At 27.3% G+C, this 16,142-nt stretch overlaps 1 protein-coding gene across 1 annotated transcript; it reads right to left on the bottom strand.

The window, feature by feature from the left end:
• Positions 1 to 734: 734 nt before the first annotated feature.
• Positions 735 to 15,765, bottom strand: LOC100200179 (ubiquitin carboxyl-terminal hydrolase MINDY-2). Its single transcript, XM_065788558.1, has 4 exons — positions 15,125 to 15,765; positions 11,990 to 12,127; positions 1,981 to 2,142; positions 735 to 1,887 (listed from the first exon to the last, which is right to left on the bottom strand). The coding sequence occupies exons 1-4, from the start codon at positions 15,648 to 15,650 to the stop codon at positions 1,265 to 1,267; spliced, it is 1,449 nt and encodes a 482-aa protein (XP_065644630.1). The 5' UTR covers positions 15,651 to 15,765; the 3' UTR covers positions 735 to 1,264.
• Positions 15,766 to 16,142: the final 377 nt, after the last annotated feature.

The raw sequence follows: 16,142 nt of genomic DNA, 5'->3' as shown, positions 1-16,142 counted from the left end.
TGTTACTTATACTGAAATTTTTCTAAGAAAATAGCCGAAAAATGTAATTCAAAACTTGACAGTTTTATCTTACAGTTTTTATTTATTAGGTTTGGTTCGTTTTCAAAGCCATAACGCGAAGATTTGTTTTATTTTCTAAATACTTTATTGTCTAAAATAGAACAATTATTTTCAGAGTCAAGAGACCTGTTGATAACATGAGACGAAACTATCCCAGTGGATGGGAAAAAAAGAACAAACAAAAAGCCAAAGAACAAGAACTACAACGGTTGTCGGGTTCAATACTTAAATTTACTAAAAGGGCACTCTAAAGTTAGGATAAGAATAATTCAATTTCCACCAGGTATAACAGGTTTATTCTTATTTTAAACATTAGCGCAATAGCAAAATGTTAAAAAAGGAGGATTCTATTATCCATATATTTTTAAAAATCTTTTTTTTTTTTTATCTTTTTATTCCGATTTCTACTTGCCTCTCCTAAAATAATCAAACTTTTTCAATTTAAGGTTAAAAAATATTTTTGGCCGCCTAAATCTGCGTCTGTTAAAATGTACTGAAAATGCCGAGTTGTAAATGACAATCGCGCGGGAAAAATCAATATTAGTAAACCAAATCATGATACTTATTACTTAATATAGTATGGCTTATATATTATTAGTTTAGTATAGTTATTATTTAGCATAATAAAATATTTCGCTTACAAATATGAGTTCATCTATATATCTAATTAAACATTTCATATAGATTAAATTTATTTTCTATATATTTTATAGTATAAAAATTTTCGACAAAATGTTAACGTTTTTAAATCAAGATTTAACTTGATACTAAAATCCAGCGCCTAAATTACATATATATTTAATATATAAGAGAGAGTAGAAAGTTTTAATTTCTACTTTTCTTTTTTTACACTTTAAATTGTTCTTAAAAGTATGTGCGATTTTAAAGTTATTTAAAAATTTTAATCTAGCTCACAAGTCGCATTTAAGCCAATCATTTCTGTAATTTCAAAATCTCCTGCTAAATTTGACGTAACATATTAAAACCATTATTCAGTTACCAAAAACGCATCAAAATATCTAATGAATTAGTTTAGAAACACAATCGATTATTTTTTACTTTAATTAAGTTCATTAAAATTGTTTCACAAACATAACCAACTATTGTATTAGAGCAAAAACGTAAAAAGGACATTTCATTTAATAATTGCGAAGATTTGGATAATATTCTGCACCAAAACGGATAAAAATCTATAGAAAAAAAATCACAAAATACAGCACTTGTTTTTTGTTCCTTGTTGAGTGTCATTGTTCCTCGAAGCTTCAGTACGATTCTGGGATTGACTTGAATTTTCCTGAGGACTCTGGTAAGAATGCTGTTGAGGGTATGATGCAAGCTCATTCTCTTGCGTCTGCAAGCTAGCTGCTAAGGCGCGATCAGAATCACTATAGTCATTAGAAGGGCTTCTCGAATACAGACCTTGTTCATCGTGCTGCATCTGCAATGCTATTAAATAATCGCGGTCTTCTTGGCATAGAGACTGTCGTTTTGAAAGTGTAGGAGATATGCTTTTTGATGTTTGCTTATCACTTTCAAAAACTACTGATTTAAACTCTGAGTTCACAAACTGTCCATCACCTTCTATATTACTAAAGGTTTCCCAAATAACAGCTGGCTCAGTAAGAAACCCCTGGTCTGTTACTAGTATAAATAATTCACCTTTGTGTTTATATAATGTTGAAAAGTGATTATTCCTAAATAAAACACACAGCTCCTCTTCTTTTATAGTTAAATTTAATTCACAAAGACCATGGTAAGTAAGTTGACTTGCAGTTCGAGAAAGAAAATCCTCTATTGCAATACTTTCGGCCAGACTTTCACTGTCATCTAAACAAAGTCAATTAAATAATACGAAAAATAAAAAATAAGAAAATCACAATAAGTCATGAGCTCACTTAAACAATCATCAAATTCGCTTACCACTTTTGCTAATAATTTTGTCTATGAGCTGATTATAACTGAACCCATTTACTGCTTTTAATGTAACTTCATCTTGAGGTTCAACTAACCAACCATGATAAAGACCAATTCGAAGCAAATCAAAAACAATGCACTCTCGAGTAAATTCGAAATCTGTGACTCCTAAAAGGATTTTTAAATTAAATTAACAAATAATTTAATTATAAAAAATATATATAAACGTAATAAATTTGTTGAAATATCTGTTTAACAACTCTATGATTTAATTTATTATGATTTAATTTATTATTGTAAATTTAATAAAAACTAAGTAAATATATAAATGAAAAAATGAAATAATTAAAGAATAAATAAATAGAAATACAACCCAATTACAATTCATAATAAAAACATAACAAACTAGAGACTTTCAACAAGACTGCAAACAACCACTATTTTAGCTGGGAGTCTAGGAGAAAGTGAAGAAAAAAGTTAAGAAAGTTTTAAAAGCAAGAAAATGACAAGATATAAAAAACTGTATATTGTATGAGTCAGAAAAATAAGATGGCAGGAGAGAACTGATGACCAACCTTGCAAAAAATGGGACAGCTTAAGTTTGGCAGCTAGAGGTCATCTAACAACATTTACAATGCATTTTAAAACTGTCTAAAGGAGAAAAGACATTGTTAAAAGAACCAGCCCAAGTGTGACAGCAGTATTCTATACAAGAACAGATAAGAGATTTATAGAGGTAGAAGAGATTTCAGAGCAGATTAAAAAGAGTAATGAGAGATTAATAGATATATTGAAAATAAAGGAGAGCATTATCAATCAGCGACATATAATACTTATAATACAAAAGATTATTATAGAAGAAATACAAGATAAATGTTGAAATCATGTTATGTTCTGAACAACTAAAAAAAGAACAAGGAGAAACTGAACACAAACTATAGTCAGAAGCAAGACACAAATCAAGAAGCAAAAGTAAGTGATGCGGGTTGTCTAAAAAATAAGTCACTAATATAACCATCTAGGTGAAACATTTAATGAGACACTAGTTTTGAACTTTCGTCCCAGCAGGGTTCGTGGTATAATGAAATGTATAATGAAAATTTAAGTCAAGAATAATAAAAATATTGGCTTAGGGATAAAAAGATAAAGCTCAGTCAATTTGATAAAAAATGACATCAAAAAGAATGCAGTTTTGAAAAAAAAGAGAACAATAAAAAGCAAAAAGAAAGTGGAGTGAAGTGGTGCTAAAAAAAAGCATATAGAATATTTAAAGCTATTAGTCCTTTAACGGGTGATGCGTAAGTTATTGGACAAAATAAAAACGTCAATAACTTATTTATAAATGAAAAAAAAAACTATTATATATTTTTTCTTTTAATAAAAATAAGTTATCTTTTAAATGAAAAATTGAGATCAATTGCAGATGGTGGTGCCATCTGCAATTGATCTCAATTTTGCTCTGACGCCTTTCAAAAGCGACTGTAAAAAATTTAAATCAATTTCTTGTAGTTTTAATTTAACGCGATCAATCAAAACTTGCTTTGTTGAAGTTTGCCAATCTCACTCATAAACCTTCTGTGCCAAATGTCCCCAAAAGTTTTCAATTGGTCATGCTTGAGGCACATTCAGGGGATTGGATTCTTTATTAACATAATAGACTTATTGGTCCATCCAATTTAGACAATCTTTAGAATAATGAGAACTTGCTAAATCTGGCCAAATTAAATTGTTAAAGTCTCCATGATACTTGTGAATGAATGGAAGAAGTCATTTTTCTAAATATTTATTAATATAGATCAAAGAATTAATTGCTACAGCCTTGGAAGTGCGAAACAATGGCTTGGACATACCACGGTCAGATATCCTATTCACATTAATAATTTTTTTGGAAATTTCTTTTTTCCTATAAAACGAACACTTTTACGGACATTTTTTTGTGTTGTTTGTGTAGTATCCAGAATTTCCAGGCATGTTGTCCCCTGCAAAACAAAAGTACTTTTCATCATCGATGACCAGAAGCGATTTTGTGTTATAAGGTTGGTTAACTAGTTTCCTGCTTCTTTGCCTTTTATTGTTGTTCTATGTATTTTGGAGTATTTTCATATTTTGGAGTGTACTTTTACATTTTTACATTTTGGAGTAACTAGTTTCCTGCTTCTTTGCCTTTTATTGTTGTTCTATGTATTTTGGAGTATTTTCATATTTTGGACTGTATTTTTACATTTTCACATTTTGGAGTGCATTTTCACATTTTGGAGTGTATTTTGGAGTCTTTTCACATTTTATATATATTTAATATTCATTTTTTTTAATTGACGCCCAATTGTCGATTGATTTACACCAAATTTAAAACCTATTTACCTCTGATTGACCCCTTTTCGATTGTTGACAAGTCTCATTAATTCGGCTTTTTTTTCTCTAGTCCAAGACGTTGGACAACCAGAGTGCTTTTTATCAGAAAAAGACTGAACAGTTTCAAGTCTTTTTAGGTTACCATATATTGTACTTCGAGCAAATCTTTCCTTTTCAAAATGATTTACAATTTCTTTTTTTATATATTAAGTTTATTTACAAAAAACATTTTGTGTCACTTTTGAAAAGATTCTCATTCAGCTGCATTTAACCTCATAAAATATAAACTTTATTATTTGAAACTGTGTTTCAAATAATAAAATTTACATTTTATAGAACATTTTTGCCTACACATAAAACCACAAAATCAAATTATTATGCTCAAGTAATCCATTATGTGGTCAAAAACACTAACAATGACATTATGCATGCACAAACTCAGAACCATTAAATTGAGTTTTAGTTTTGTACCCTAACAAGGAGATAACAGAGTAACACGGTAAGCTTCATATCAAATTTTTAGTTTTCTTTTTTGCACATTTCTGAGGTGACTAAAGGTGACAGTATATTTTTTCAAGTTCTCTGAAGAGACCAGTAGATATCATCAAAAGTGTGTATATACCAGTGCGATTTATGCATTTCAATGAAAGTAAAAAAAAAAGATAAATTACAATACTTAAAATTTGAAAGGGATTAGTGTTGCCATGTATTATCATCTTTTTTTTAAATTATGCACAAGACTATCACTTTATGATATGCATAATGGATAGAAGGGATACTGTTCTTGAGATATCAAAGAATTTTGGTAAAATCTGGCAAATTGGTTTTTTTTTAATAAGCTCATTTTATCTGGGGAAATTTTTCAAACTATTGAATCATCAGCTAGTGTTGCCTCTCTTTATTGTGCCTGCTGGGCTGGTTCTTTCTGATAACCTCTCTTTTAGACAAGGTCTGAAAATGTATTGCAAATATTGTTAGACTTGCTCTAACTGTCAAGTTAGAACCTGTCTTATCATTGTAAGGTTACTATCTGTAATCTTATTATAAGTTTTGATTTTCATTCTTTTATTTTACTTACATATCCCACATATAATATAAATAATACTTGATATTTGCGGTAACAAATAGAATTAGCCTCAATAATAATTATTTTCAGTTTACTTGTATATTTTGATCTAGTGATACACATTTGTGATTTAACATTTTTTTATTATTTGTAAATTAAACAAAGACTGTGAAATCAGTGCTCATAACATTTCTAACATTTGGTTTTTGATACCTAAATGCAAAATGGGATGTGGTTAGTGTTTAATGAATGAAGAAACAGCTGTAATCAAAGCATAAAAAGATAAAGGATTATCTAATCTGGAAATCTGCAAAAAAAATTAAAAGATCTCCAAAAGTGGTTAATAATTGCTTTAAGGTGGGCGTTAATTATGGAGTTTATAAGGGAAGTGGGGGCAAACATAAAATTGATGTTTGTACTAAACGAGCTATTGTACGTCATGCAGCTGCTTAGCACATGACTGCATCACAAATTCATGCTGATTTACAATAACCTGTAACTGTTTAATGTGTGCAACAAATCTTACATAAAGATCCAAACGGAGTTTGGAAAAACCGTAAATCAAAACCAAAACTTATTGCTTGTCATAAAGAAGCTCGATTGAAATTTGCACAAAAACACACGTCTTGAAAAGAAAAGTAGCATCAAGTCCTATGTAGTGATGAAAAAAAGTTATCTAAATCTAGATTATCTAGATCTAGAGAATCTAGATTATCTAGATCTAGAGAATCTAGATTATCTGATCTAGAGAATCTAGATTATCTAGATCTAGAGAATCTAGATTATCTAGATCTAGAGAATCTAGATTATCTAGATCTAGAGAATCTAGATTATCTAGATCTAGATTATATAGATTATCTAAAGAAAAAAAGTAATCTAGATGGTCCTGATAGTTATCAATATTACTGGCACAATTTTCAAAAAAAAGGAAGAAACTCAGATGAGTCATAACTTTGGAGGTGGAACTGTAATGGTTTGAAGGGCTTTTTCCTTTGCTGGAAAACTTCCACTAGCATGGATTTATCGTGAAGAATTGATGGGTGAAGATTTCACTTTTTAACAAGACAATGCTCCTATTCATAATTCAAAGTTTACAAAAACTTGGTTTAGAGAAAAAAATATTCATGTAATGGAGTGGCCCGCATGTAGTTCAGATCTAAACCCGATTGAAAATCTATGGAGAATACTTTCTAGAATGGGTTATGAAAATGATAAGCAATTTGAATCCACATTTGAGCTGAAAACTTGTGTCAGAGATGCTTGGGATGAAATATCTTCAGAAAACATCCAAAATCTTGTGACTAGATGTCAAGTCACATATTTGAAGTCATTAAGATTCCAGGAAGCAATACTAAATATTAAATGAGCGTAAAAACAAAATATTTTCAGTATTTTCTTTTATATAACATACATGAGGCTAATTCTGTTTTATCCATAAATATTTAATACATAAAAAATTAAATGCTTTTAATTTTTTTTTTTCTAATTGAAATTAATTAAACAAACCAATTTATAAATTTTCTAATTGTAGTAGAAGATAATAAGAAATATAGTAGATTTAAATATTGTTTCACTGCCTTTTTTGTTAAATTAGAACAAAAAATAATGGCTAATCCTATATTCTCCACTGTATAGTAAATGACCCACACTACACAATGTAATTAAAAAAAAAGTTGAGTACCTTTGATTATAATGGGGAGTAGGACAAAAGATTTAACACATTGTGTTTTTTGCAAAATGTCAAAGTTACAAAAATGTATACTTACAGGGACAAAAAATTACCAGGGAGATTTTTGCATACCCACTAATGTTTTGACTGTGCAAGTACACACTTTTTTGCAACAACAACAAAAACTATTCTTGTAAGCAACTTTTAGGAAAAGTGAAAAAACATGCACCAACTGACAAATAGGTAGAACATGTAAGGGAGTGCTGCTACATTGATTGAGGGTATGGGTTGGAGCAGGGTTATGGTTAGGGTTAGGTTATGCTTATATTTCTGTAAATAATTTTTGTTCATAAATAAAAATAAACATAATATATAATAACTATATGAAAATAACAAAAATAGATATTTTTATAGCAAAATATTAAATTTAAATATGTATAAATAAAAATAGACAAATAAGAAAAGTATAAAAATAATATATTAAAAAAAAAAAAGTATAAAAAGTTGTTTACGGGAATAAAATCTTCAACAAACGTATATTGTATACTTTAATGATTTCCCTAAAAACATTATATGAAAATAAGAAAAAAACAACAACAACAAAACAAAAAACCTAAAATAAGATATTTGAGCCCTGATTAATAAAAATATTAATACCTGGAAAGTTGTTGCTGTTTTTAAAGTTACATTTATTATTCGTATATAATTTCTCGGGAGTTTGCATAATAACTGTTTTTGAATATCTATTGTTTTTTATATTCTAATTACACATAAAATTATAAAATAATTATAGACTGTTCGAATACATACTTATACGTACTTATCTATCTTAAAAAATCTTTATTTGTTATTATCAGCCCTTGGAATTAGGAAAAACAAGGTTGGTATCAGGTCGGCACATTTTTGAAAAAGGATTTGACAAATTGACAAACGTGTGAACATATGGCATAAAATTTGCGGGAAAAAAATGCTGATTACAGACTTTTCTTTCAAATGTTGACCTTTGCTTAAAAATTTGAAAAACAAACCAAAGTTTTGCTGATTTTATTTCTAATCATTTTATTTTTTATTATCCCTTTCAATGCCAGACAAAAAACAGTAAAATGATTGTAAATAAAATGTCATCATCAATTTAAAAGCTATAAAATAAAAACTAATTGCCAGAATTCCACAAAAGAGACCTTGTTTTTTTGTCAGAAAAACGAGAGCCAAGTTATTTTTTAAAAATATAAATTTCTTAGCCTGGGTCACGCGATCAAATGGTGTTTTAAGTAAAAAAAATTAAATAAAAAAGATAGGGTAACTTTTTTTTTAAATTGATGCTTTCACAAGGTTAGGAACAATTGTACACAGACTGTCATCTGTGTACAATTGTTCCTAACCTTGCGAAAGAATATGGCAAAAAATTGTTCTTATGGCAAACAATTTTTGTAAAAAAGAGTAGAGCTTTTGTGATGTCATCAACTTTGACATGAGAAACTTATATTCAATAGGGTCTTCAAAAGCCACTTTTGCCACTAAATCAATTTGCACTAGTTTTCTTTAGCCTGCCACTACTCTAAAAAAATTTGGAGTGGTATAATAAATTGAGATGAGTTAATTTTGTAACAAAAGCTCGTTCTATCAAATTTCCCAAAAATCTAGCTTATTGAAAAATAATGGTGTATTGGCAAAGGATATTTGCGCAAAACAAGAAAAAAACGATTCAATACTAATTTACTGAAGGCATGGTCAACCATAAATAAGAAAATGACAATAGTAGTTGTGCTGAAGTTAATGAGCACCATGACCAGTAAAGTACGATTATTTTTTAGAAATAAAGAAAAGTTTTCTAATAAAAAACAGTCATTTTAAATATTTTAAAAAGATTTTTCTTCTTTTTTTAGATTTCATGCTTTAAGTGTGTGTGTATATATATATATATATATATATATATATATATATATATATATCAGGGCTTGTGATGAAGCGAGCGCGATCGCGCTCCGCTCGTAAAATGCGCCCGTAAACGGTCTTTTCAAACGTTCTAGGCGCGATAAACAACGCGCGTTCAGCTTATAACGAGCGTATAAAATAACGCTCGTCCAATAGTTCGGGATTATTTTTTTATTTTCATAAAATATTTAAAAAAGATTTTTATTATTGAAGATGTTCTGTTATCAAAGCACTGATATAAAATATAAAAAGCACAACGTCGTTCTCTTTCGCACTAACGTAATGAATGAGCAGTTTAAAGTCGTTATAATCGCTAATTTCAATAATGGAATGTGCACGTGGAAACACAATGTGAATACAAAAATGCGCAAATAAAATAAGAATAGAAAATTAGAAAACCATTATAAGAAAATTGAAACTGCAGAGTATTTTTAATCTTGTGAAAATATCAAGTAAGATTTATTTGATTTATTGTTTGTAATATTCCACACACCGTTTATAATAAAAATGAATATTAATAATAGAGTAATTTTTAAAATTAGTTTTTGTTCATAGTATAGGTTTTTTATTAACTATTATTTATTGCAACTCAAATTTAAAACGATTCTGTCGTTTAGAATGTTCGCAATCAAGGACATTCGAAAAGGAAATAAAGTAATGACGTCAATATTTATTAAATGGAAAGTTATTATTCTTATTTATTATTATTTCAAATTATTCTTGTGTTATTTTTTTAAGATAAAAAAACGTAATTTAAAAAAGAAATTTTAGAAAAAAATAAAATAATTAATTTGAATAAAAAATATCAAGAAATATAAAAACCATTGACTGTTAATTAAGTTTACTGCGTAACATTTTAAAATACATATATCAAAACAACGAAGCAAAACTAAGTCACTAAATTATACTTCAATACTTAAATCAATAAGAAGTTGCGTTTTTGTTTGATATTATTTTTTTATAACATAAATAGTTAAAAATAAAGTCGCGACTGACAATATACAAGAAGTTTGGAAGTATAAATATCTACTTCGTTGAAGTAGTTTCATGAGTGTGATAATAATTCAAACATTTTTTGACGAAAGAATTATGTAACAAATAAAAAAATAAATAAAAAATAAAAAAGCTTTTTATGAGCATCGCCTTCAGCAATTTTCACGGTCGCGCTCGCCGACGTTATCTCGAGCGCACTTAATCACGCTCGATGAAAACATATTCTAATTTTACGAGCGCGATATAACACGCTTGACGATTTTCTTCATCACAAACCCTGATATATATATATATATATATATATATATATATATATATATATATATGTCTAAATATTTATAGAGTTGTGTTATATTCTGTTGGATTTAATACAGACCTTTGTCGCTATAAAAGTGATTGACATTAATAAAATAGATCAAAATATATATAATATTTAAATGAAAAAAATATGAATTTTTTATGGAACTTTAAGTTTCATGCCATTCGACAATCATTCAGCCATATACTTAAAATCATTAAAATAAAAACTGTTATAAAAAATACAAATGTCAGTTTTCACGCCAAATTTTGGAATTTATTTAACTGGTGTTGAAATTCAATAGCAAAAACTTTTTTCTGTGCCACAACTCACATACCTCAGCACCATTATCCATGGGAACACTTGATGGTGCTGAGGTATGTGAGGTCGGAATTTTCCTTTTTTTTCAAATTTTTCAGTTTTATAACAAGTTTGATTTTGGGCTTATAGAGATGATGGTTTGGCCGTGATTAAAAATGCTAGCGGTCCACAAATGGAAAAAGTTAAAAAACATATAACTCAGATATTCAAAAGTAACAGCCTTAATATTTCTGTTCAATGTAACATAAAAATAGTGAATTATTTGATATTACATTAAATCTTTGTGACTGCAGCTTCAAACCTTACCATAAACCTGTAAGTTTGTTAAACTATATCCATGCCAGCTCTAATCACCCACCAAGAATTTTAAAGCCGCTGCCGACCTCTATTGAACAAAGATTGTCATTAAACACCTCCAGCAAAATAATTTTCGAAAACTCTGCTCCTATTTACAATAACATAGCAATAATATCCAAATATCGTCCTATTTTAAATTTACAAAAAACTAATTGTGATACTAATAGACGCAAGTGAAACATCATATGGTTTAATCCCCATTTCAGTAAGAACGTTGTCACCAAATTAGGAAACTTTTTCTCTAATTTAATCAACTTACATTTTCCTGCGCACCACAAGCTACACAAGATTTTTAACAGAAACAGTGTCAAGATAAGCAACAGCTGCGTGCCAAATGTCAGAACCATTATTAAGTCCCACAACCAACACATTTTGCACAATAAAAATACCGATAATGTTAGAAAATGCAACTGTATAGATAGAGCTAGGTGTCAAAATCAATGCCTAACTAAAAATATTGTCTATAAGGCTATTATAACACCACTTAACATCAACCATGCTAAGAAATCTTATACTGGTATTAGTGAAAACTCTTTCAAGATCAGGTTTGCAAACCACATAAAATCATTTAAATTGGTCAGGTATAAAAACTTTCTAAAGAAATCTGGAAACTTAAGGAAGCAGGCATTAAACCGATAATTAAGTGGAGTATTGTCAAAAAATGTCAACCCTATAACCTATCCTCAAAAAGGTTTAATCTTTACATAAATGAGAAGTATTTTACTTTGACATACAATAAAGAATCTTTGTTAAATAAAAAAAGTGAATTGGTTTTGGCATGTAGGTACCGAAAAAAGTTTGATGTCATTGAAGCGCAATTTTGTATTTTTTATAACGGTTTTTACTTTAATGATTTTAAGTATATGGCTGAATGATTGCCAAATGGCATGAAACTTAAAGTCCCATAAAGAAGTTGAAATATATATATATAAAAGAAAAAATATAAGTAAAATAAATATATATAAGATGAAGGAAAGTAAATTCCTTCTTAGCTATATTTTTTCTTTTAAACTTTAAAAATTACCTCCGAACTTTACATTGACATCAATTCCATTCTGCAATTTGTGCAAAATATCTATAGCATCTTCCAAATTTTGTGCATGATTCAATTGTACCTCTTCACTTTCATTAAACTTTGGAAACTCTGCAAGAATGCAATCTCCTAAAAAAGTTTATAAATTAAATAATGTGTATAAATAATAATTTAGTGTCTATAAATAATAAACAAAATTATTTAACAACAAAACAAAACTTTTGTTAACGTGCGTTTGAACATTGATTTTTTTTTTGAACAAACTTTCATGTAATAACTAAGTTACATGCACTTACATGTTCTTTTTGTGAAAGTATCAAAATTAATTAAAAAAAAGAATAAATTTGGATATGAAAAACAAGAAGTAATGTGATATATGAATTTAGTAAAAAGATGTTTTCTTAAAATGAATGTTCTTTATATTTTTTTAATTTTTTTCCATTATTTGCTTTTTCAATCAAGAATGTATTTTGAAATATCATTTTCAGATCAAAATTTTACCAGTGAAAAAAATGTCATTGATAAATCTATACTGAAATATGGATGAAGAGACATGCATAAATTGACAGAAAATTTTTTATAGGTGTCAATATAGATAGTAATAGATATATCTACCTGGAATTTTCCCTATTTCAAGAAAATTAATGAATAATAACAAAACAACTTTTTCAATTAACTATTGGTTGAACATAACGAAATTCAATTGTTAATTGTTAATTACTCAAAAACTATTTAATAATTAAAAAATTATTATTTTTGCACACAAAAGCTAACGTGTTGTTGTTTGATTGTAATGGTAATAAGTATTGCTTACCATTGTTATTAAGTTAAAATGAGTAAACAAATAATTAAAAAAAGTTTAAGAGACTTTTCTTCATTGTCACAAGTTGACATTTCAAAATTGACTGGCCAGAAGTTGGATTTATTCTGTGGCAATATAAATGCACTCAATATATTGAAAGAGAAGCTGGAAGTGGAAAAAAGAATAGATTTAAAGCAAAATCTATTATTGGCTATCTATTATATCTATAAATCTATTATATATATAAATTATATCTATTATAATATAAATTATAATATTATTTTATAAATTATATCTATCTATTATATATATAAATCTATTATACAAAGCAAAATCTATTATTGGCTCAATAAAGACAAATTCATGTCAGTTGCACATAGATCATGCGAGCAAATTTAAATCAGGAATGCGGAGTCCAAATAAGACTCCAGATTTGAAAGTCACAAAAAGACTATTTACTGGCTTTTGGAATCTAGGAGCTCAAAATATGTAAAGAATACCATGGACAACTTTTGGGAAAAAAAAATTTGAAATTTTAAGTTAAAGGGACAATCAGTTTTTAAACCTTATGTATAATGGTGGCAAGGACTCAAGAAGTTTTCACAGGAAGTTGGGAACTGTTATAATTAATTTTATAAAAACTATTTTTTTAACCAGAAAGTCACATTAACTACATTATTTTTCACAAAATTATTTGTGAAAAAGAATTTTTTTTAGAATTAGAATATTTTTAAATTCCCTAGTTAAAATAATTCAATCTAATCGATTAGGCCTGCATTGCGATGATGTTTTAATAACAATGCAAAATAAATCAGGGCTTTAACTTGAAAAAATCGGAAAAATTATTATTAAATTTTTCAAAAAAATTAAAATTTTCATGATGTCACATTGATGATTACAATGATCTTGGAAAATTCTTACAATACTTATAAAAAACCTAATCATGAATTATTGTTTATTAATATAAATTCAACCCCCCCCCCCCCTCAAACCCTAAAACAAATTACTACTTAACAATAGACTAAATCAAAACTCTTCTAATGAAAATACTTTTGACTCTTCTAAATGTGTGTATGAAGATGCTCTTAAAAAAAGCTTTAAAAATTTTTAACAAGAATTGCAAAAAAACGAAATAGAAATATAATTTGGTTCAATCCTTGAATGTTTCAACAAATATTGGAAAAGTCCCAAAAGGACTTCGACTTTAAATCTCTGTTTTTTCCAAGTCTGTAGTGTCAAGAGGCTCTAGACATGTTTGTTGACTTATGATCTGCTATGAGAAAAAAATTCATGAGATTTAATGACTTGGAACTTATTGTTTTTAAGCCTAGAGCCCTGGATTCCCAGAGTCCTTGCCACCATTATAAGAACTCCGGGTTCAAAAAAATGATTGTTCCTCTTACATAAAATATTTTCAGAGCTCCCATGGCCGACTTAATTACACAGCCGGACTTATTGCTTACAAGTCCGGACTTACAAGTCTGAAAAAAAGTATTTATGATTTAATTATTTTTTATTAAACTAATATTATCTAAATATTAAAGCAAGCAAATATATTTTAAAAAACTTGAGAAAAATATATAAGCAAAAAAAATACAGCTAAGAAAAACATAACTTATCAAAAAAAAATAATAATTTTAACAAAAATACAAAAGCAAACCTTAGTCCAGCTTTAGAAAAAGATAATAATGAAGCTATGGATAAGCAAATCAAAAATTTTTCTTCAGTTTATTTTGGTTTTTTCAGTGCATTTTTAAAGCGCAAAATTATCAAAACATGCAAAGTGTTGTGGCCATGTTGGCCATATATGTATGTATATATATATTATATATTATATATATATATATATATATAATATATATATATATATATATATATATATATATATATTTATATATATATATATATATATTTATATATACATATATATATATATATATATATATATATATATATATATATATATATATATATATATATATATATATATATATATATATACATATGTATGTATTTATGTATGTGTGTATGTATATTATATAGATCCGGTATTAGATTGATCTTATAACTTTTGGCTAACAAACATTACCTTCCACTCTCAATTCCACTCTCCACTTCTAGAAATATTGTTTTCAACAAGGTTTTGTTTGGGGAGTTTAGGGTTAAGAGAGAAAGTTGCAAATTAAAAAAAAAATCCCAGCATTTTTTTTTGCTGTAGTCTGGATCGTAAAGGAGGTAAACTTGGTTGGCTGAAGTCTGAATTGTTGGGGAGGAAAATTTAATAAAAAAAAATTAAAATTATGCATATTACTGCTTTTTCATACCTATGTGCTCAATTAACTGCTTAGCTGTAATAAATTGTTGCATCTTTGGAATAGTAATTTTTCTTGCTAAAACTAAAACATTACCAATGGCTATTAATGGACAGGGCCCATTTTCATTCTGTGTGACAATTGGAGCCTGTTCGCCTTTCCATTCAAACCACTTTAAATGGTATATATCATTTTGTTTAATAATAGTTGGATTATTTTCAATAAATAAATTTCTTTCTTCTTTATTACATGAGGGCTCAGAACAGTATTCAAAATTTTCAACTACACTTTTGTCTATAGATACTTCATTTACATTATCATTAATAAAATCTTTTTCCAAAATTTCATCATTTGATTTTAAATGACAATCTTTTGTTTCTTCTATTTTATTTATATTATCATTTGGTACTGTTTCTTCCATATTATCCTCCTCAGAATTAGTGCATTTATTTTCACCTTTGTTACATAATACATCATTTCTTTCCTTTGTGAAACAATCAACAAGATCCTCATCTGATTCTAATTTGCAAGTTTCCATAACTACAACTTTACTTGATTTTAAAATATTTTGATTTTCTTCTGTATTAATGCATTCACATAAACTTATAATAATCTCAATTTCACTAAAACAGAAATTCTAAAAAGATCAATTCAAATAACCTTCAAATAACAAAATAATATCTATTATAATAAATACATTATCAAAAAATATTTATTACTTAATAAAACAAACACACACACACACACACACACACACACATATATATATATGTTCATATATCTATATCTATTTATATATATATATGTACATATATCTATATCTATTTATATATATATATATATATATAAACATATGTGTGTGTGTATATATATACATATATATATATATATATATATATATATATATATATATATATATATATATATATATATATATATATAAACATATGTGTGTGTGTGTATATATATACATATATATATATATATATATATATATATATATATATATATATATATATTATATATATAT

The sequence above is a fragment of the Hydra vulgaris genome, chromosome 01 (genome assembly GCF_038396675.1).
Source record: "Hydra vulgaris chromosome 01, alternate assembly HydraT2T_AEP".
NCBI lineage: Eukaryota > Metazoa > Cnidaria > Hydrozoa > Anthoathecata > Hydridae > Hydra > Hydra vulgaris.
The sequence above is the reverse complement of the archived record's forward strand: the minus strand, read 5'-3'. Positions and strand labels throughout refer to the sequence as shown.

Coding starts and splice junctions, on each gene's coding strand:
- LOC100200179 (XM_065788558.1), bottom strand. CDS start 15,650: ATGGAAACTTGCAAATTAGAATCAGATGAGGATCTTGTTGATTGTTTC. Junction 2,143..11,989: donor TGTCAATGTAAAGTTCGGAG/GTAATTTTTAAA, acceptor AAATCCTTTTAG/GAGTCACAGATTTCGAATTT. Junction 1,888..1,980: donor CAAAATTATTAGCAAAAGTG/GTAAGCGAATTT, acceptor GACTTTGTTTAG/ATGACAGTGAAAGTCTGGCC.